The following is a 21,807-nucleotide window of genomic DNA, read 5'->3' as shown; positions in this document are numbered from 1 at the left end:
GAGTTTCAGTGCAATCAGAGGTGCCAAATTGCTCTGAAACTCATTAGAAATACATTTCTTTACATGTCTAGTTTTGCAGACTACTGTAGCAGTAATTTTCCTTCTCTCCTGTTTTTACTTGATTCTCCATATGTTTTGATATCACCTTACTGCTGTGCATCTGCACCCCAGGAGCACATCTGATTACTACTTTGCTTGCCAACATTTCAACAGAACTCCGTCCTCCCTTCCCTACATTTACTTCAAAAGTCTTTTCTTTTGCTAAAGCCTTATCTCTGTTAAAATGCAATTTCCAAGGCAGCTAGTTGAAGAAACCATTAAAAATTCCTCTTTCGGTTTCCTCCTTTATGCTCAGGTTATTTACACAACCTGGTGCTCTGGGGATACACTCCCTAAGCAGCATTCTCTCTCCCTTTGTCACGAGTACAGGAGTTTGTTTACAATGGCCTGAATATATCGAGCTGTCCACTGCTACGCATTTGATTAAAATGTTTTGACCATCAATAGCTGGAGGCAGAGTTTATTCACAGATTTAACACGATGAAAAGGATCATTCTGATCATCTGAGTGTAAATATTCATCCTGGATCGCCTTGTATTCAGGACAGCTAATATACACAGTATCCCATTCTGGAACAGAAAGCCATTTTCGCCTCTCACAGAAATAGAGTTTCAGCTACAAAATTCACAGTCGGTAATTTGATTAAAATATTGAATTGACAGAAATGTTTTGAAGAGAATCTACCCAATATTAAGAGAGCTAGATGAAAAAGCCCACAAGTGCCTCATTCTAAAATTTGCTTACTTCATATTTTTCCTTTTCCTCTGACAAGTCCTTCATCCTGGGAAGACAACCTACCTTATACATCAAATGCATAACGCCACTTTAAGACACAACAGTGCAAAGCAGGGCAGTTGGAGGGCTTTATCACAGATCTCAGTGTACCCAAGACATACCAACAAACAGTTCCAAATATTGCCCAGTTATGAGCAGGATTTTGACTGGAATGCTGGAAATGAGACAGTCCCTCACTGGGACTTAAGAAGTGGGAGTAAGTCTGATAACTGCAGTTTTAAGCAGCATGGGTGTTAACAAAAAAGGGAAAAAAATAGTAGCCAAGGGCAAATCACAATTTTCCTTTTTTTTCTTCTTTTTTTTTTTTTTTTTTTTTTTTTTAATTAACAGCTTCCTTTGCCAATATTTGATTTTACTTGTTAGCCAAAAGTAACACATTCCTTGAAAAACCTCTCCTTTTCCAATCCAGAAATCCCCCAACCACATTTATTAATTTATCTGCAAAAGAAACTCACTCCTGTGATTCTGTACAACAAACTAATTTGTACTGGGTGTGCAAATTAGTACTTTCCCAGTTTCAGCAGTGCCTAGAAGCATTTCAGCAATGGTACTTACCAGAACCTCAGTATTTTGGCCTCTCAGGCTATATTTATCTAGAACAACAAGCAGACAATTTTCAGCAAACCCATGTCAAATTGCAACTCTCCTTTGAAATCTTTTGTGTATTGTCACTTGAAAGCCAATCAGTTGACACAAATTTAATTTATTTCAGGAAATCAACATCCAGATCATCAGGAAGTCAACATTATAAGGCCAACAAGAATTATTGAGTAAAGTAGACATTGTCAGACAAGAGTTAAATAGAAACATCGAGCCAACCCCGAATACCTAGAGACATGACTGGATAGTGTATGGACTAAACAGTGTACTCTTAATGGCTTTAAGGGTGTTATTTTGATCCTAAATCTTTATAGGAAAAGCAGGGGAAGGAATGGTAAAAGCAAAGTTCCATTTCTTGGCACTTCCCCACGTTTGCTTCAATAAGAGGCAGAGGTGATTAATTTGGCCCACAGAAACAGGAAGCTCTCAAATGGGAGAAAAATGCTTTTTCGTGCATATTTTGCACAAAGCAAATTGTTTATGCTCTACTTTCCCCCATTTTTGAAGGGAGAGGAATATTTGGAAGCAGTTTCCTCATACTCACCTTCCTCTCTCAACATTTTAAAGTATCATCTCTCCTTGATAAAGCTCAACTTTAGAAAATTGTCAAAAAGCCTCCAATCCCCAGGAAGGCTTGTAAAGCAGCTATTTTTCTTTGTCAGTGGTCTCTAATGCACCTAGAGATGTAAACCACTGCCAAGATTAGCCGTAATGATTGCACAGGTTTTCCCTGAACACACTGTATAGCAAATTTGCAAACACTGCAGACCAGTCAACAAAATGCAGTGGGTTATACAAAGCCAGAAACAAGAAGAATCAAAATCCAATGTTCATTACTATATTTTCAAAGGTAAAACAACAAAAATGAAAAACTTCCAGGCAGGGTACAGTTGTCCTTCTAGCATTCAAAAAAAATAAACAACAAAGATATTTTTCAAAGACTAGAGCAGCATGCTATTAAAGTCTCATTTAGTTATCTCATACTGCAAGGTGGAAACCCAAAAGATTATTGAAGTTTCTTTAACATAATCCCCTCATTTCATACCCATTTACAGGCAGAGATACAACAGCAGCAGCAGGGAACTATTTTTTTTTTTCCTGTCAATGTTAGAAGACACCTTGCTGCAGTGAATGCTGCTCTGAATGTAAATCACCTCAGCTTCCCACGAGGCACTCTGCAATGTCTGAGACTGCCAACAGACAGCAGATCTACCTTTAGAAGTCGGTGATCAGAGGAAAACTTTTCAGAAAGGGTAAACATTTGCACTTCAGCGTGCAAAGCCAGGGAATCGGTGCAAGATTTGAATGCCGCAAGAGTTAATCTAGTTTATGTGCAGCAAGGCCAGAGGTGGCTGTGCTGATGACAGGAGTAAGCCATTGCCTGCTATGAAAGTGAGTTACAGTGTCCCTGCGTTCTGAGTGATGGCTTCACACCTTAATTAAGTCAGCTAAGTGGAGGCAGAACCTCCCAGGCCAGCCTGAACCTCTGCAGAATCAAAAATAAAAGTGGTGCCACACTCAAACCTTGCAGAGCTCCGGGCTTGTGGAAGTGCTGAACAAGCAAGCTGTGGCCTATACCTGGTTCTTGGTGGGAGGCTAATTTTGACTTAACATGCACACACACACTTGCAGTAAAGACTCACTCAAGTCACACAAACTCTGAATTCTAATTTAGCAGAGGAAAAAACAACAAAAAAAAAGACACCAAATCCACAACAGTTATTCTCTTCAAAAACAGATTGTTAATCATGTTACTCCACATGCCCTTCTCTAAACTGTCTCCAGATACCAGGTTTGACCTTTTCTATCCATTTCAAAGTATCTCTGAAGAGTCAAGTACTCTTTTGTCTAAATAATTTTAAATTAGTGTCAAATTCTAATGAGAGATAAATTTTGCTTTGTCCTGTAGGCAGTTAAACACACCAAGCTTTTTCAAACTCACAGGTTAATAAAAATATAATTGCCACTTTTCACACGGCAATGAAGGTGAATTTGGGCTACAGTATGTGGAAGAGCAGAAAGATTGTTCTTTACATGTCAGACACTGATTGCAGCGCACAGCAAAAGGCTGATGCTGTAACAGAAAACTTCAGCAGCTTGTCTCAGCATCTCAAATGTTTTCAAGCAACACCAAGAATGGAAATATTCCTTGATCTTCTGCCTCCCAGAACATAAAAGCTTCAACACTCCCTCCTTCATCAGTCCAATGTCAAAAGCTATGAGGCAGCTATTGAGAGTACAAGAGTTACAATAGTCTTTATTATGTCTTTGCACTAATTAACACACAATTTACTAGTCTGAGAAGAGTTCTGATATGCTTGCCATATTAATCATTCAGAATTGTTCCAAGTGCATTTACAGCTCATAAAACAGATCTACTTGAGTTCCTTTCTAGATACAGATCTGAGACAATTGCCTGAGTACTGTCCCTCTGGGCAGTAACGTCAGTAACTCTCACGTTGCACAACATTTGGCAGAGACAAGGACTGGAGATGGGCCACACTAATTCCTTTCCTGTAAGGTTTTCTAGCAGGTCAAAGGCACAGTGCTGCATTAGAAAATGCTCCTCAGATCCAGTTAGTATTTTATAAGCCAGAAAAGCACTAACACCTGCCTTTTTTTTTTTTTTTTTTTTTTTTTTAATATAAGAAAGAACATATCTAGCTTCATGTTGCAACTGTGAATAATTTTATTGCAGAATCAAGGCAGCCTGGTGAGATTTTGTCAGCCACAGAAGCAAGTGCAGTCATACTCTGACTACAGAGAGGGAAGCTACAAAGCTATGCTGGGTTTATAAGATGCTGAAGCACTTGCTCCAGCGGCTTATGCAACAGGAAGAGCAGACAGGGAGCCAAAGTTCCACTCTGAGAATAGAAGTCATGTTCAGAAAGTTTCTTCATCTCATTTTCTGGGAGAAATGGATTATGAATGGGAAAAAAAGAAAGGCTTTATGCACTTACATGGAGAAATCATCACCAAATCTCCCTTTTATTTCCCACATATTTGGAATTAATTTCCTTATCCTAATTTGTGAGGTTTCCATACTTAGAAGTCACAAGAAACTACTGTGAGTTTGGTTACTGTAGTGCAGGGATATTTGATTAGCATATTAGATATTTGATTAGCAGGATTGTTCCTGTCACAGCTCTCACAACCTTCCTGCAGCCCAAAAGCTGACAAGAATGGTCACACTGAAAGGCTGAATCTTGCACAAATATTTAGTAAATAAGTCACCTGGTGGAGTTGGTGTGAGCACAGATGAAAAGAGCAACAATAACTAGATTGTAGATGAGTATAAATACACTAGGAGCCTAAGATAATGGAGAACAACTGCAGCAGACTAAAGAAACTAAATTACAAACTAACAGAAAACACAGAGTCCTGGTTATAAGTATATCTCTATTTGAGGAGATTAAAAATCCAAGTCTACATGCTGCAAACACAATTACCAATTCCTCTTTCCCAACATAAACAAACACATAAAGCCTTGGGGGTGAAAAAATACCACCATCAATAAAAAAATTGTGGTTTCATACACAAATCCAAAGTCACTACACATTTAAGCTAAAATAAAGGATCCCGTGAAAAGCATTGTGATAGTCTGTTCTTCTCTGTGCATACTCATTGTTTTATTAAGCAAGCCTCTTGCCCAGGAAGTCATGGAAAGACTATCCCCAAGTAAAATACCCCATCCCGGTGTTTGACATGTCATAATTCCCCACGTCATAACAACCATATGGCAGAGATTTCAAGCTTTATTTCACCCTTTGCCCTTACACACCAATAAAACCAAGATGCTGTGACACCACAAGCAAGAGGACAGCACATCACATTGCTGTCACATCACAGGGCTCAGACCTAGAAATGTGTGTGTTTGTGCGTGTGTGTGTTGACTTGCTGATAAAGGACAACTTTCTGAAGTTCAGATTTTACAACAGTACTTCTTCAGGGTGGCCAAGGTGACACAGGTAACCAGCCCGAGCCTGACTGTCCTTTGCAACATTACGCAGCTGCCTTCTGAAGTGTAACGTGTCAAACGAGTCCAGCACAGGTTGTTGCTGAAGGGGGAAAAGAGAGAGGCACTGGGGAGGGGCGGGTGCGAGACATGGTCTGTGAGAGAGGGAACATCGCTTTCCTGCCATCCTAAGAACTGCTAGTACACAGGTTTTAGATAGAAAAAAAAATGAAAGTATACCTTATAATATTCTAATGCGTAACAATGTAACATGGAAACGAATAGAAAGTACAGCATGAGTACATTTCGTGCTGAAGGTATGAGCTCCGAAGGCCCGGGGGGCTTTCCCCTCATAATCCCCCGAGCTGACCCCTGCGAGCTCCCCAGCCGCAAGCGGCGCGGGGCAGAAGCGGATACGCGAACCTGCCCCGGCCGTGGCAGGTGAACAGCACCTTCTGTTTGTAGCCGGCGGGGGCAGCGAGCCCCCGGGAGCCAGCCCGCCCCCGAGCCGCGGACAGAGCCGCGCTCCCCGGCCGCCCCCAGCGCCGCGCTGTTACCTGCGGGCGTGCTCCGGGCCGGGGCTCCCGCGGGGCCGCCGGGCGCTGCTCCGCCGGCACCGGGAGAGGCGCTGGATTTCCTGCGGATCGCCACCCTGCTGAAGTGCGCGCCCTCGGCTCCGCTCATCCTCGGGGCGGCGGAGAAACGGAGAAAGACGGATTGGGGGAGAGGCCGGGGGGTCCGCAGGGCGCCCCGCGCTGCCCCCAGGGCAGTGCCTCGCTCGCCGCCCGCCTGCATGGCTTGGCCTCACCTGGCCGCTCCCCACCGCGCCCTGCCCTGCCCTCACCTGGCCGGGCACCGCCTCCCGCAGCCCTGCCCTCGCTACCTGCCCAGCGGCCGCCGGCCCCGGGCGAGGCTGCCAGCCTGCATGGCGAGTCACGGCCCTCCGCGCCCGTCCCGTCCCCTCCTGCCCCGGGGGTGCTCGGAGATTTTCTCCGAGCCGGGCGCCCACGGCGCAAGTTCCCCCCGCGGGCACCGCATCTGCTCTGCTTCCTCCCGGAGCCTCGCCGGGAGACCCCGGCCCCCTTCCCCTTCCCGTTCCCTCGGGCGGCTGCGGGAGCGCCCCTGGGCCGGCCGCGCTCTCCCCCCCCCGCTCACCTCCGCAATGCTTGCGCTGCTCCTGTCAGACTGCGGACATCAAAAGGGCTAGGTGTAGCACAGTCCCCCGTGTCCGACGAGAGCGTTCTCAAAGCCATCTCTGAGACCCAGCACTTAAAAGTGAGTTTTGATGCCAGAGATAGAGCTGCAATACTTTCATCAGTAATAATACCATCCAGGCCAAAGCTCTTGCCTCTTTGCCAAAGTCTCTAAATTTTCTCCAACGAGAAAGGCAATCAGCAGGCTATGCTGCTTTGAGATTGCAATCACTTCTACAGCAAGTGTCTGAAAGCACCTGTTTACCTGGTTAACCAAAACAAGTTCACAGGAAGAACATCTCCACCCGTGCCATTGTGAGAGCAGTCTGTTAAGAACTTTGAAGGCTGTCGGGGAACTTGATGAGGTGCAGTTTGGGGCAAACCAGTTGAGAAGTAGTGCTCCCACTACCCAGGGATTTCCTCACCTTTAGAAACCCAAGGGTTTAGGGCTTCCCCAAAGGTGGCCTCCTGCTTTGGAACATGCTGCCTCATTTGCCATCAGCTGTAGTTGGAGGTTTTCCTCACAAAAGAGGAGTGCAGTGAGTTACACTCCTGGGATGGTATCCCTTTGGCAGTGGCCCAACACAACCTTTAGTTGCCAGGAAGCACATGAACTGCTGAGGCTTGGGAGAATACTCTGGGGAAGTACCCCTCTGTACTTACCCTGCTCTTACATCTCTTTTTGGCCACGGTCAGAGATGGGAAGTGGGCAGGCAAGACCTTTCATTTGACACATACAGGCACTTTTAGGCTTTTACATATTCCAAAATGAGATTTTATGGACTCTTCAGGCAAGTTGCTGACTTCACAACTTACTTGACTCTCAAGGGACAAGGATATCTTTTGTCAGCACCCTCAGAGCCATGCGTACAGCACAGCCACATCTGCAGGGGGGAACATGAGATAGGGCATCAGCTTCCTCCAAAGTCCTGTGCTACAGGGTGAGGATCCTGCTGAGGATCCGGCTTTCTTGGCCTGCAGTACAGTAACACACCATCTGCAGATGTCAGGGGACCACCTGTGTGAAGCACCAGCAGTGTCTGACCCCTGGGAGGCATGGCAGGAGAGAGAGGACCGAGGTGGCTCTTCCCATACCACACATGCAGCAGTGAAGGATCATGAGGCGGAAGCCAAACGAGTGCATCTTCTGCTTTCAGAGCATTGAGCAGGGGGGGAAGGACTGGTGCAGCTGGGACATCTCCTACCGTGTGCCAATGACCTCACTCTTTTGGAGTCTGTAATCATTCTCTGCAAGAAGAGGATTGATATCTTACAGCCACCCCCTTCAGTTCCCGATAAAAATGAAGCAGCCAGATCACTTCTGGGATCGTTTTTGTCTGTTTGCAATTGCAAACATTAGGTTTGACTTTTGTAAACACACACACAAAAAAGCAGTGACTCAGAGATAAAAGACTGATTTATGTCCTGACTTCAGTCACCTGACTAGGGCTGGGCATATGGACACGCATGTATCACTCACTACTGAACTTTGCACTTACCTCTTTAAACACAGAGCTTTGCTCCTGGAAGGAAAGCAGCTAAGGAAGCAAGGGCAAACACACCCTACAAATCTTAACCAAATGGTAGGAACTGTGCTAATTTTGTTCTCGGTGATGTTATCAGTGAGTGGTAACTTATTACAGTGTCACTCTGGAAAATAAAGGTCACCTCAGAAAAGAGAATCATGCCAACTCCATGAAATTGAATAATTGGTCACAAAAGCTCCTTTTCTTGAGAAAATCCCCCTGAAGCACACTGACATATTGCAAATGGTGAGGTGAAAGGCTGTGATAGAAGAAATCCAGGCAGACAGTAAATTCACGGTAATTGTAGAGTATTTGTACGCTGCAGTGTGGTGCAGGATTCCTAGTGTAGCTCACTGTCTCTCTTCTTTTCAATTAGTTAAACACAGACCTGGAACAGCAGGTTCAAGCTGGCTCTGAGCTGCTGTACACCAACAACCACTCTGTTCTGCCTGCTTTGACAGGATAAAAAACTTCCGCCCTTTTTGGCACAACCTCCCTCCTCTTCTGTACACTCTCAATCCCTCTTGTTCTCCATCTCTGGGCACAGACAGAGTCCTTTGGCAACATCAGCAAAAGGAAAAATATCTTAAGTGTAAAAGGTCAATCAGAGATAGGTATTATCTCAGAAAACATCACCCTAAATGATTAAAAGATTAGTGTAATAACTGGAGAAGGGATCTGAGAATAGAGAAATAAGCCTACATGTAGACAGTACTGCCAATGCTACTTGAAATATATCAAGGTTAGAAAATGGCACTGCTTGGCTAAGAGCCTCACAGCACATCTCCCACCCCAGGAAAAGTGCAGGAGGAATTACAGACCCCTCCAGTCACCAGCAAGCCACAGCCAACCCATGGCATGGGCAATAGCTGGGCCATCCAACTCCAAGGCTTTTGGGGGAGTGGTGAGAAAAGCAGTGGTGGGGACTCGATTTAACTCTACCCTATTTGCATGTGGGAGGAACAACAGGAACCCTGCAGAAGCACACAGAGGTGGAGAAGGAGAGCAAGGACAGCTGGCAAGACAGCCTCAAGAAGTTGAAAGAGCTCTTCTGGTGCGTGAAAGTCTTGGAAGAATTCATCTCGTGATGCTGGAGACCCAAAGCGTTCAGGGAAACAGGACTTTATAGGCAATCTTTGTTTAGTTTGTGAGAAAACAAATGCATCACTTTGCATGTAAAAAATTGTTCCTCCAGTAAACCTCTTTGGATTAACCTTTTACTAATGGAAGCAACCTTCAGAAGACTTGATTTTTACTAACTCCTTGAGTGAGACAATTTCTGTTGTTGCCACTGGTCAAGATTTATTATTTCTGCTGGAATTTAACTTTGCTTTCTCCATAGTTGCACTATAAATCTGTTCCATGATTCAGTTCAAGGCATCTAGCTTTGTTTTCTCTGAGTACTGTCTTGTCCTGTACCCTACAGAAAATCTGTGTAGTAACATATTTTCAGAGCATTAATCCACAGGACCCTGAGAAAGAAGACACATGAACTCAGCACCTAACACAAGAACATTTACAAGAGGTCCTAAACTTTAAAAACATCAACTTGTTTACAGTTCATTTCAAACTGATTTAGACAGTACCTTGTCAGAGGTCTGAGAGAAAGCTGCCTTTCTGTTTCTGCATGAAACTCAAAAAAAAAACCCCCAAAACCCCCAAACTGAATTAGAATGTAGGATATAACATAGAAAATCCATAGTAAATACATAGGTAACCAAGCCAAGTCCTGCCTAAGTTATTGTATAACTCATCAAAACAGTTTGAATCCTCTGTGAACTGCATTTAAGCCACAAACCAGTTCTGCCAGAAGGGAAGTATAATGAAGAACAAGAACCGGTAGAGCAAAAGATTGAGTAGGATACTAATTAGAGAAGAATTTCACTCATCTCAGACCCTCGTGCACATTCCAGAAGAGTCTCTTCCAATAGCAGCAGGCTGAGGCAGATACTCAACCTCCCTCAAATCGTGATGCAGGCAAACACAGGACCCAGCACTCAACGACATAAATGTGACATTCAGCCTGAGGCTGCAGGCTCTGCTTCTCTAGCCTGGGGAATGGCTTACAAAGAGGAGAGGGGCTCAGGCCTGATGCTTGTTCCATGTACAGCACTCAGTGTGTGTGTCAGAGCAGGGTGGGGAGCCCCACTGTGCGGCATTTTGCTGGTTTCCACCAAAAAATGCACTTGGAGCTATTTTGTTACTTACTGCCATATCTTAGGAAGGAGCTGAAGGGTCAACGGCAGAAATTGGAGACAAACATCAGAAGTAACCCACGACAAGCAATCTAAGAGGGGTCAGGTAAATCTCAAGTATTAGCTGCTGGAACAAAACTGGATGAGTAGATAGCCCTCAGAAGAAAATCCATGGCAGGTTTCTTTCTTCCAAACAATACTTCTAATATCACATAATACAAATCTCTGTTCTGCCTTGCTTGACTGTGTAAGAGGGAACAATACTGTATTTAATCTCTTTCTCCCTGCTGTCATTCTGCACCCCATTGAAGATAATGATGGGGACAATCCAGCAGCAGGTTTTGTCCACTTCCAGCTACTGTAATAAAGAATCCTATTTACATCCCCTTGGAGCCAGGGTTTCTCCCTCTATCACACAGATGGGTGCTAACATTTAGCTTGCAAGAACAACAGTGTGATAATTAAAGGAAGAAACATCCTGGCTACATATTGCCTTGGTAATTTTGTATCACCCCTCTGTTTGCAGCACAGAAGCATTTGGTCTATTGGAAGCAAATTCTTGGAATTTACTGAAAATACATTGAAATAAAGGTATCAAACACAACCCTTAGTTTTACTGAAGGATTGCTGCTTAGCAATTGGAACCCTAATCAGTTTTGTTAGATAAGTCTTGCAGAACAGCACTCATTTAACAGAGACTGATTGCTTTTAAAAGTTGGAATATTTTTCATTATCATCACCACAGATTAATGCAATGTCTCTTGCTATCCAATTGATCCATTCAGATACCATTAGCAACAGTGCTTAGCTTTGATTTGCATCAATTACAGGTGAAAACAAACTTCCATAAGGTCATGTTAGCAGAAAGGAGAGAGAAAGCAAGCTATGCTCGAGAAAATGTTCTACTCTTCTGTTTCATCTTTTATTCTGTAGTGACAATCAGCAGCCTCGGGGAAAAAAAAAAAAAAAAGAAAAAGAGGACATGGTAATTTGAGACACTTTAGTGGGGTTTAGTGGGAAGATGCTCTAGGATTTCCTTGAAGCCTTCTCTCCTCCAGGCTGAACAACCCCAACTCCCTCCATGGGAAAGGTGTTTTAATTGAAGAGTCATGTACTGCTAAGGTGCTGGATACATTAAATATTAACCATTGTCCCCCTGTGAATGCTTACCTAAACAGCAAAGCAAAATGTTTTGGTTCTGTGCTTAGCAAATCAACACAGATAGAGCACATGACTGATAAAGCAAGTTGTGACATAAAACATAATTATAACTTCCAGCTCTGGAAAAAAAATATACCAGTCTCAATATTGCAATACTGCCTTAACATTTTTTTTCCTTATTGTAAAAACCAAGTTGTCAGATACTTCGTATTCTAAAAAAGCATATGGTACATGCTTCTTAATTTATGGTGAGTTAAAACAGAAAGACTTCAAAGCTGCTGCTGCATTTACAGACTCCTCTTAAGTTTTCCTCCCTTGTTTTCCTCCATTCTGTTCTGCATTCCACAGACTCCTCGGATGTTTCTGGGATGAAATATTATTATTATATGACTTTGAAAGGGATATAAATGCTGCTTGTATTCCACTTAAACTTGCTGTTTCATCCTAAATCTAAAAAAACAAAAACAAACAAACAAACAAAAAAAAAACCACAAACACCACCCAAAAATATTCTATTCATACTTTTAATTTTTAAAACTTATTTTTACCCTAATAAAGCTTACTTATACCCTTTATAGTGTATATCTATGCAAGGCTTAATACACTGCAAACGACAGTACCTTTCCATACTGAAATGTGCCATGTGTTTATATTCCAGCAGAGATAAACCAAGCACAACTGCACAGATGAGGGGTCTGAAACTTCAGAACCTCCAGAATCTTCATTTGGGCTTTGTCACAGATTTATATCCATGGTTTTGAACACCCTTTTAATGGGTTGTAGTCACTTAAAAGGAAATTAATGTTCTTTACCAGAATAAGAGCATCTATATTTTACTGAGCTAACATTGTTGGGGAAAGAAAAGTTTTCCCATGTTCAGGCATTATTTTTGTCTTGGGTCTGGTGAGTCAAATTGCCATTTTGGTTTACAAGCCTGGCAGACAGACAGAAGCAGGGCATAGGTCCACAGAAATTAAAACCAGCAAGAGGACGTTAAACTCCAGCTATTTATAGTGAGGCTCTATTAATACCAAGCACTGCAGAAACAGGAAACGAGCTCTGAACCAACTCTGGCACTTGAGCAATGCAGGCTCTGGGGCAGTGTATGTATCACAGGAGTAAAAAACTCACCTTCCCACCTATATCTAAAACCACGTTGGTATTTCAGTGTGTGCAGGGTCAGGTATGTGGAGAGGTGGAGGATTACACATAACCACTTTACTGAGTGTTGATGTTTTCCAATCACACACTCCTAATTTGCTTACCTGTAGGTGAGAGATAACAGCACCCAATTTGCAAAGATGTTTTGGGAAAGAATTAATATGCATAGAGTGCTGTGAAGATAAAAAGAATTACTCTGCATTTGTCTAAGATAACAAAAACCTTTGAAAGCCATGGTGTCTTCACAGAAGCAATTTCTTTTTCAGTAGTGTAGGACTTCAGGATTGTTGGTATGTTTATTGAGTGTGTTTATATACATTCTAATGTTACGGTTTGCAAGGCTGAAGTTGAATCACAAACTGGTCACCAAATATTGGGCTCGCATCTTCTGCATTCAGAATCTGCTCTTCAAGGAAGCTCTGCACTCAATGACACTTTCCAATCACATTTCCAATCTGAGTAAATAGCTTCAATTTTAATACCTCAACCAATATGACAGCATTGAACAGCAAAAATCAATTTCCTTGAAACGCACAATCCATGCTTAGAAATATGAAAACCCTCCACAGGTAGGAAATCCTATGAATTAATTTAAATGGATACAACTGCCTCATTATTTATTTCCAGTGTTTCCTGATAACTCACTTAAGCAATATGAAAGTCCTTCTTTGCCCCCATCATATAGAGCTTTCTCACAAATAGTATTTTCTCAACCATAAATTGTTATTACAATAAATTAACTTTTTTTTTTTTAATCTAAGAGCAGCCAAGAAATCATATTCCTGAAGTTGGATGCTACCACTACAATACAAGAGAATATATAAATATGAAGGAAATAGATGCTTTCTAATACACCACTCTAGTCGAGAAGGAAAGAAGAAAATCCTTCTTGCAAAGGTCAGTATTTTTAACTGGGTTATTAAGCTTCTGCTGAGTTGACAACTATCGCACTTTTTGTGCAGTTAAGACTTTCTTCTTCCATCCAGACACTCGCTCAAACATTCTGTGAAGAAAACAGTTGTGCCTCTGCCTTTACCATAAACAAATAGATGAGAACTGGCTTTATTCCAAATAATTTTTCCCAGAATGCATATAATTATGACTACCTATTTTAGCTCCATCTTTCCCTTCTATCTTGTTCTACATATAAAATCTTCTATGTTTGTCATTCATAGGCTCCTAGAAGATGTGGCTGTCAGGCCCTCTTAATAAATAGAATCTCTATTCTTATTATTGGTCAAATGAAACCTAGTTTTCAATGTTGTTCAAATTTATGGAGTAATTTTTTTCCTGCATTCCTCACTTGCCAGCACCCTGTCAATGTTTTATAGTGTTAGGAGAGTCAAACCACAGCTCCTGCTGCCTTTAGGTACAACTGGAAGTGCTCTGTATTTGTTTATGTATAACTGCAGGATTTAATAAGGGAGGTATCCAGAAACCAAGACTTGCTGTGACAGTCACTGAAACTTTAGCTTCAGTATCTTTTCCATTAAAATCTGGCATATACATAGCAGAAAATCAACAGTTCAACGGTCCAAAGTTACCTCCTGCTCCAGAATATGGAGTAAACGTTCTTCCCAAGGCAGAAATTACATAGACATTTTCTTTGGAAAAAAAAGTTACTTTTTTTTGAGGTTTTTTTTCAGTTGGTTGGTTTTTTCCCCCCAGTTTATTTCAGTGACCTTACTCATACCATTGACTTTCAGAACCCTGCACAGGACCAGCTGAAGGGACGACACAGAGGAAGGGGAAGGAGCAATATGGGTTAGAAGTTTCTCAAGCCATCTCTGAAATCAAAGCATTCCCACAAGGGAAATGTGAAACTGCTTTCAAAACACACTGAAGAAGAGAAGTCTGCTTTCCCCTTCTTTTTTCAATTCACAGAAACTCTTAGTTCAAAATTGAAAAAGAGGAGTAGCCAGTGTAAAAAAATTCTAGCAGTCACACTTCTGCTAAATGATCATGGAACACTGTTGCCCAAAGCATTTCTGCAATTTCAACTACAAATTTCAACTCCATTTCTGTCACAATTTACTATCCAAAGCACCTCCCCAGCCAGCCAAAAATCCACCCAGCTGTCCAACATTTCCCATTGAGCCAAACATCACAGCAGGCTTGAAGATGCAATCCTTCCTCCACAATCTTTCTGAACCACTTCCAAAAGCTGGACATTTTCTACCCCTCAGGGACCCTGTGAACAGCAAGATTCACTGGAGGAGCTGCAGCAGCCACCTTCTTGCCCAGGCTGAGCTCCTGGATCAGTGCGGGGTGATTTTCAACTCTTGGCTTTCAGAGCATGGCTCTTCTCCAAGGGAAAAGGATATTTCTTACTGTAAAAAGGCAGGTATGGGACAGCATTCCCAAGCAAAATTTGTATTGACTTCAGCTCTTTTATTTCCACATCCCCTGAGGATGGGAATTTGCATCTTACAGAGCATTTTTGTGTTGAAAGTTTATGCAGATGTTGCAGCTTTTCAGAGATCACTCAAATCTGCTGGAAACACTACATGGGGAAACTATTCTAGTATCTGCCTTGAACTCAGAAAACAGAGGAAGCGTCTTGGCTTTAATTCTGATTCCCCTTTCCTTCAATGCCGATTTCCCTTCTAAATTGCCTCTCTGATACTCTTTAAACTTACAATCATTGATATCCAAGAACTAAATAACTATGAAAGTCTAAGCCAAGTCGAAGCACTGCAAACTGTTGTAAATAGAAGTAGACCAGACATAATTGTGTTAAATGAACAAAAATGACCAGTTTATTCACTGGAACAGTTATGCATTACACTGTAATTTTAATTGGAACAGAAAGATGTAAGAATCAGTATATCGGCTTCTTTTAATTATTTTCTTCAGCACTAGAGTGTTTTTCCCAACCATTTGACTGCATGATCATATTACACATGTACAAGCACAGACTTTATGAATCCCTCACAAGGTATTAATCTAGGATTGTCTACAAGGACAAGGAAAAGTTAACATGAGAATTACTTCAGTTTTAAAAATAAATGATGCATTTCTGGAAACAAGAATTATTTTAACTTTTTTGCTTTTAGCATAAAGTAGCAATGAGAAGAGTTTCCAATACTCAGTCTTTAGCAAATGAACATATATACTTTAATATTCTTCACCACCTAGAAACATTTCATCATTTAACCCCAAGAAGGCAGGACAACATAATGGCAATTCAACATAGGAGTAGCTGAGTTATTACAGCAGTAAACATACAGTATACAAATCTGTGTTTATCACAAACTCCACCAATGCTAAAACTCCTTTGAAAGGAACACAGCAATCTGTATGGTTCATTAAATACAGAATATCATGCAAATGGAAACATTCAGTAGATTACAAAAGTCACAAAACATCGGTTTTCTTTTTTTTTTTTTTTTAATTGTTTACAAAGGATCAAGTTAATTAACCCTTTAACAGTCAAATCACGGGGCTGAAAAATCAACAGGGCAAAAAGTAATAAAATGGACTTAATTTAGCTACTGGCATAGTCCACATAACCATATCTGTGAACAGGAGAAATAATAGTAAAATAAGGTAGATTACTCTTATTTCTTGTTCATAGCTGTAAAAACACCAACTAGCTAGCAAGCCAGTCTACTTGAAACTTTTATCAAATGCTTCTGTTCACTGATTTTCCAAAATAGTTTTGAAATCAAGTAACCACATATTCAATAAAAACTCAGATCACTCACACTGAGAAAAAACATAGACTCTTATCCACTCTTTTACAATAGATCATGATAATCAAAACAAATAGAAAGCTTTGTCAAAAGACATTTTTGAAATACAGAAGGCTCCATCACCCAGAGTCTGCCCACACATTAACTCCTGTAATGAAATATTGGATTTTTCCTTTACCTTTTGTCACTTTGTCACTTGGTTGCCATTACATTTTACAAAGGGGATTTTCAAGAACTCTACAGGAAACAGATTAAAAACCAATAAGGATTTAAGCTGTGTGCCTCCAAATGAAAGATACAGACTCTGTGATAGTTCTCTTGCTCTTCTAGGAAGAGGAATATGCATATTACACAAGAAATAAGAATTTTCTAGCTTAGTTATGGATATGGAGAAGCTACACGATGCTAACAATGTCATGCACACATTTTCCATTGCATATTTTGATGTATTTGTGCCTGAAGGCAGAAGGCAATTGCTTTTTCATTTCTTTTCCACAGGATGCTTAATTACACTAAAAAAACCCCTTAATGGTTAAAAAAGTCTGAATAGTATCTATCCCTTTCAGACTCACTGCACACATAGCAAAGGAAAACTGAAGAAAAATGATGACTGGAATTTTTAGAGAGGTAACTATAGCAATGATCATACTTCAAAGGTAAGACTTCAGTCCATGCCATTCTCAAACAAAGATTTCTGAGGAACAAAATAAAGAAATTTACCATAACCTCGGTAGATATGCATCTTCTGCCAAAGAAAGGAACAGACCTCAGAAAGGCTGACGTAATCTATACCTTATGAGGATGATGATGATCAATCCAGCTGTAAGTGGAGCTAGCAGCACATCTACTGACTTTGGCATTGCAGGATGAACAATAAGGTTGGTACTGAAATCAGGTTCTGGATTCTGGGTGTCGTTCCCAGTGGGATAAGGACTGGGTCAGATTTCACTAAGAGCTGACTTAAGTATTTCCAACAAAATTGTGGTGAGCAGCCTTCATAGGTGAGGTCATATTCCATAAATGAGGGTGTATTTCATAACATAATCTCCTCTATGTACACACATCAATATGATAAATAGCTTAAACAACTTCACCATTGTTTTTAAAATAAAAATTTAAAAAATCAACTTGGCATTAAAACTTGCAGCGTTAATTACAGTTTCATTCCTCAAACTCTGCTGTATAGCTATGATTACATTAATTTACTGTGAAAAATGTGGATAGAGAAAGCACAGAGATGCCAACCCGTCAATCAGATCAATCAGAAAGAATACCACTATTGCCTCTGCTTAGAAGGCAGAAAATTCTATACAATTAGCATGAAAAACAGTTATGTCCCCTTTCTGTAAAACCTCCATATATGTTCTGACTGATAGAAAATATATTTTTCCATACTATTACATTTTACAATTTATTTTTCATCTTTTTCTCCCTTTATATTTGCTCTTTTTTTCCTATTTCTTTCATTTTCTTCTTTTCCTCACACATTTCCTATAAACTGGATTTCCGCAAGCAGATCATTTCACTGAACAAGGAATAATTTTTCACTATATCAGAAAACAAAACCCAAACAGAAATGCTCCTGTTTTGACCTAAATGATCCTATTTTGAATAGGCTACTTCAAATCCAAAGAAATTTCAAGGCCATCATAGAGAACAAAAGCTGTGCTTCAGACACAAAAGTCAGAGCAGGATTTGAATTGCTTCCTTACTAAGCAGAATACATCATAGTATTCTCAACCATTACAAATATATGTATCATTTTTCCTTAATCCTTAAAAATCTGAATAGGTATCAACATAACATAAACTAACTTTAAATGGGAAAAATGTAATATTTTGCAACCCTTAAAAAACCCCAGGCTTTTGCTTTTGGTTTTGTCTGCATGTAAATATTTCCTACAAAATCTCTTGCAAAGTCTTATGTCATCAATCAATATATAACAAAGAAGAAGTTTTCATCTTAAGTTCAAGTTATGTATTTTACTTTATTTTATACTGGTTAACTGACAAAAGTTGTTCCAGGGACCTACAGAGTTTTGTAACTTACAATGCAATAACTACAACCATTTGTACATCGAAGTTAGTTTGTTTCTAGTTCTCTCACATTTCCAACAATTACATTTTATTACATATTAAAAAAATGTAAATTGAAAACTCAGAAATTAAAAATTTAAAACTTAAGAGAATAAAAAAAAATATTTCTATAAAACAGGGACACAACTTCTATATCACTGAATGTTCTTTCGTAACTCTTGATCCGCACGGACATGCATATGTTTCTAAACTGTCTTAATACCTTTTTCCCCCCAATAAATTTGTATCTATATTATATAGAAAGAAAACATATTTCACTGAACTACTGCTTAACTAAAGTTTAGGAAAATGCCTTTGATTTGGATATGAAAATAGGAAAAACTATTCCAAGTGCAGTCAGTGGTAACTGTATTCAAAGTGCTATGCAAATTCCTTCTCTTATTAACACTGTACAGTAGCTGTCTCTGTTGGATGCAGATATTCAAACACCAGTCGGACAAGGTCAGGAATCTGGAGATGCTTTTTGAAAGCTGAATTTGCCTCCGACAAAAAAGTGTGGGGTTTTCGCAAAAAATCAAAACAGTAGCTAAACTCAGTGTCAGACATCATGATGAAGCTGAACAAGGTTTCACTTGACCTTTCTATGACAAGACAACAGGCAGTTTAATTATGATACTGGATAGTGATGTAAAGGTATATGAGAAGAATCACGTGATCCCCAAGGAAACCAAAGTCAAAACACTGCCAAGTGTTATCTGTCTGATCTGATCAGGACTGGGTATCAGTTTGTTCCTATTTTCTCTATCTCTGAGTGTTTTGTTACAATAGCTCAGCTGCTTTGCCAAGATTACACGACAGACGTTGTTGATGACATAAAATATTTCTATTTACAGCACCTTTGTTCTTGGTACTATGGTAATAATTTGTTAGGCACACTGAGTGGTCACCGATTCTTTCCTCTGCTGATGTTTTCTGTATTGTAACATTTGGTAAGCACTGTTACTAAAAAAACTGACTTCATTTTCTCAGATTCAGGCAGAATTTGAAAGAATTGTTCCAGCCACACCTGCAGCAGTTTTTTTTCCCTGGCTGCCTTAGGCTGTATTGTGTTTCCCACTTGTCAGTCACACCTGTGCTGCAGAGAGGGAATAAAGACATGTGGAAATATCCAAGTCTCTCTTCTGTAAATAAATTAAGGCCACCTAACAAAACAAGGAGCCTGCTAGGTACCAACAAGTAGGCAGCACTGCAGACTTTTTTCTCTAGCTGACAAGACAGGAAACACATACGTGCTAAACCATAACCCTCTGCTTAGCCACTTGCCTTGCTGCCAGGTACTGTGCAAAATAAATTCCTCTATGCTTGATTTTGTTCTGAAACTCACTGCCTTTAAGAAGAACAGGCTTACTCAGCTTTTACAGGAAAGAATCTTTAACTAGGAACACTGTGCACTGTTGCGATAGAGTCTGCGTAGTGTTGATCACCTGAGTATTTGTCATAAACTGACATGAGCTAAGGTTCTGTGTCTGTTGATTTTTGGCAAGGAAAAAATGCACTGCAGTAAAGTCCTGCTGACTTTGATCTACACCATCAACCCTACCTGCGTGAGTTCTTTCACCACAGAACACTTCACAGGAAATGCACACGACTTCCCCATTCAAGCTAGCCTTTCCTGGTAAGGCCTCGAGCTAGGATCCTGAATATGGGAGTGGGAGGAAAGAATGTTTTCAATTAGCACGCAGCATTTCACTTATTTTAGATTTTCTTTCTCAGATACCAAATAGAAAGTAATCCCAAAAAACAGCACCAATTCATGATGCAAGAAGTATAATTACAATGCAAGCAAACAACTGAAAACAAATCAGTACATTATCCTTTCATCTCCTTCTTAGGCTTAATAATTATCTTTCAGTGAAGAGCTAGAACAAAACCAGAAGCTAGTATAATAGGAATTAAAAAACCAAGTGCATAAACAATATCAGTGCAGCAGCAAAATATACAGTCACTGTTAACATTCCAATTCAACCCATTTCCAACATTTTTGTGCAATAAAAATCGGCCATATGCTGGCCAATGCAACAAGCCTTTTTTTAATATTAACACAGTCATTCTTCACTGAAGCTATTTCTGCTTGGATTAAAAAATTAAATTAGTTAAATACAACTCTCACAAAAAAAAAAAAAAAAAAAAAAAAAAAAAAAAAAAAAAAAGGAGACTGTATTTTATAAACACAAAATTCTGGTGCAAATAAAGAAAGAAATAAATATCACACCCTTGAAGACAAAAGGAAATTTGAACTGGTTCCTATGGCTGAACTTAGAGGATGTGAGGGTAGGAGATTTGTAACATATATTTTTAACATTGGCTTAAGTCTCTCATCATTTCAGAGGTAAAGCCAAGCAGCTGGGAGGAACATTTCTGTCGAGATGTTAAATTTCACTACACTTCTGTTGTGACAGCACAGTTTGAGTACAATCAGAGGAACCATAAAAAGTCTTCTCGATAGGTTGGGCTCTGTGCTTTGTGTTCTTCTTCTCAACCTTCCCTCAGTTGCCAGAGCAGGGGATATGAATCCAGACTTGCCAATGCAGCAACAAGGCAGGATTGTCTACCCGCTTGCTGGGAACAACCCCAACCTTTGTTGCATGAGCTCCACTCTGTTTGCATTTTCTCTTACGTTGCATATGAAGATTAGGGGTAAGGAGGAGGCTTAGAGAGACAGTTGAGAGGGGCACACTGAGAGCTGGAATGTGGCTGCTCTTCTGGAAGAGCACTAGGACTGAAAATTAAAAAGAAGAGAGAAAAAGTACTTAAAATACAAGGCAAACTTTTTACAAGCACGTAAACAGTACAGGGCTGGAAATGAACTTTAAAAGAGGGTGAAGCCTCATCTCTAAAGCCATATCCTCAGATGCACATAAAGAAAGTTCTCAGTGCACAGCAAGACAGTGACATCTGGATCCATTTGTAAGGTGGTCCAGATATCCCACTTCTAGTTCCTGCACACAGCTGCTGTTTGCATGCGGGGATGACAAAGACTGTGTGGAAAAATAATGTGTCTGTGAAATGGGGGAGCAAAGTCGAAGGACAATATGCAGGTGCCATCTTTACATGAGTATTAAAGATTGTCTACATGCAGCTGATTCACTCTTTGAAATGAACGACCGTGCCAGGCTGGAAATCAGGTTTCACAGCTTTGTGAAAATGTGGTGGCTTACTGAATTTGATCTATTTTACTAGGTCATTTGTACAAGTACAGCGTAGCCTTCTTCATCAGGCCCCTTAACTGTGACATATTTTGTAATTTACACACCTGAAATGTGGTGATTTCTTATGTTTTGTTTTCTTTGGGGTTTTGTGCTTTTTGAATCCTTGCCTTTCTATCATACTTCTGTCATTTGACTGCTTTTCATGTACAATTTGCCTGATA

At 40.5% G+C, this 21,807-nt stretch overlaps 1 protein-coding gene across 9 annotated transcripts in view; it reads right to left on the bottom strand.

The window, feature by feature from the left end:
• LOC120752454 (protein bicaudal D homolog 1) overlaps positions 1-21,807 on the bottom strand; it is a 282,990-nt gene that overhangs the window by 100,088 nt on the left and 161,095 nt on the right. For 3 of the 9 annotated variants that reach the window (XM_040063504.2, XM_040063506.2, XM_040063509.2), the window contains one exon: positions 20,932-21,156. The exons of 1 other annotated variant lie outside the window; for it this stretch is intronic. In XM_040063504.2, the coding sequence (XP_039919438.1) occupies positions 21,069-21,156 (88 nt within the window). In that variant the 3' untranslated portion in view covers positions 20,932-21,068. Of the gene's footprint in view, positions 1-15,405; positions 21,157-21,807 lie in introns of those variants that run through there. 5 more of the 9 variants (XM_040063505.2, XM_040063507.2, XM_040063513.2 and 2 more) reach the window with 3 other exon arrangements.

Source organism: Hirundo rustica, chromosome 4 (genome assembly GCF_015227805.2).
Source record: "Hirundo rustica isolate bHirRus1 chromosome 4, bHirRus1.pri.v3, whole genome shotgun sequence".
In the NCBI taxonomy this organism is placed as follows: domain Eukaryota; kingdom Metazoa; phylum Chordata; class Aves; order Passeriformes; family Hirundinidae; genus Hirundo; species Hirundo rustica.
This window is presented reverse-complemented; position numbering and strand designations above follow the sequence as displayed.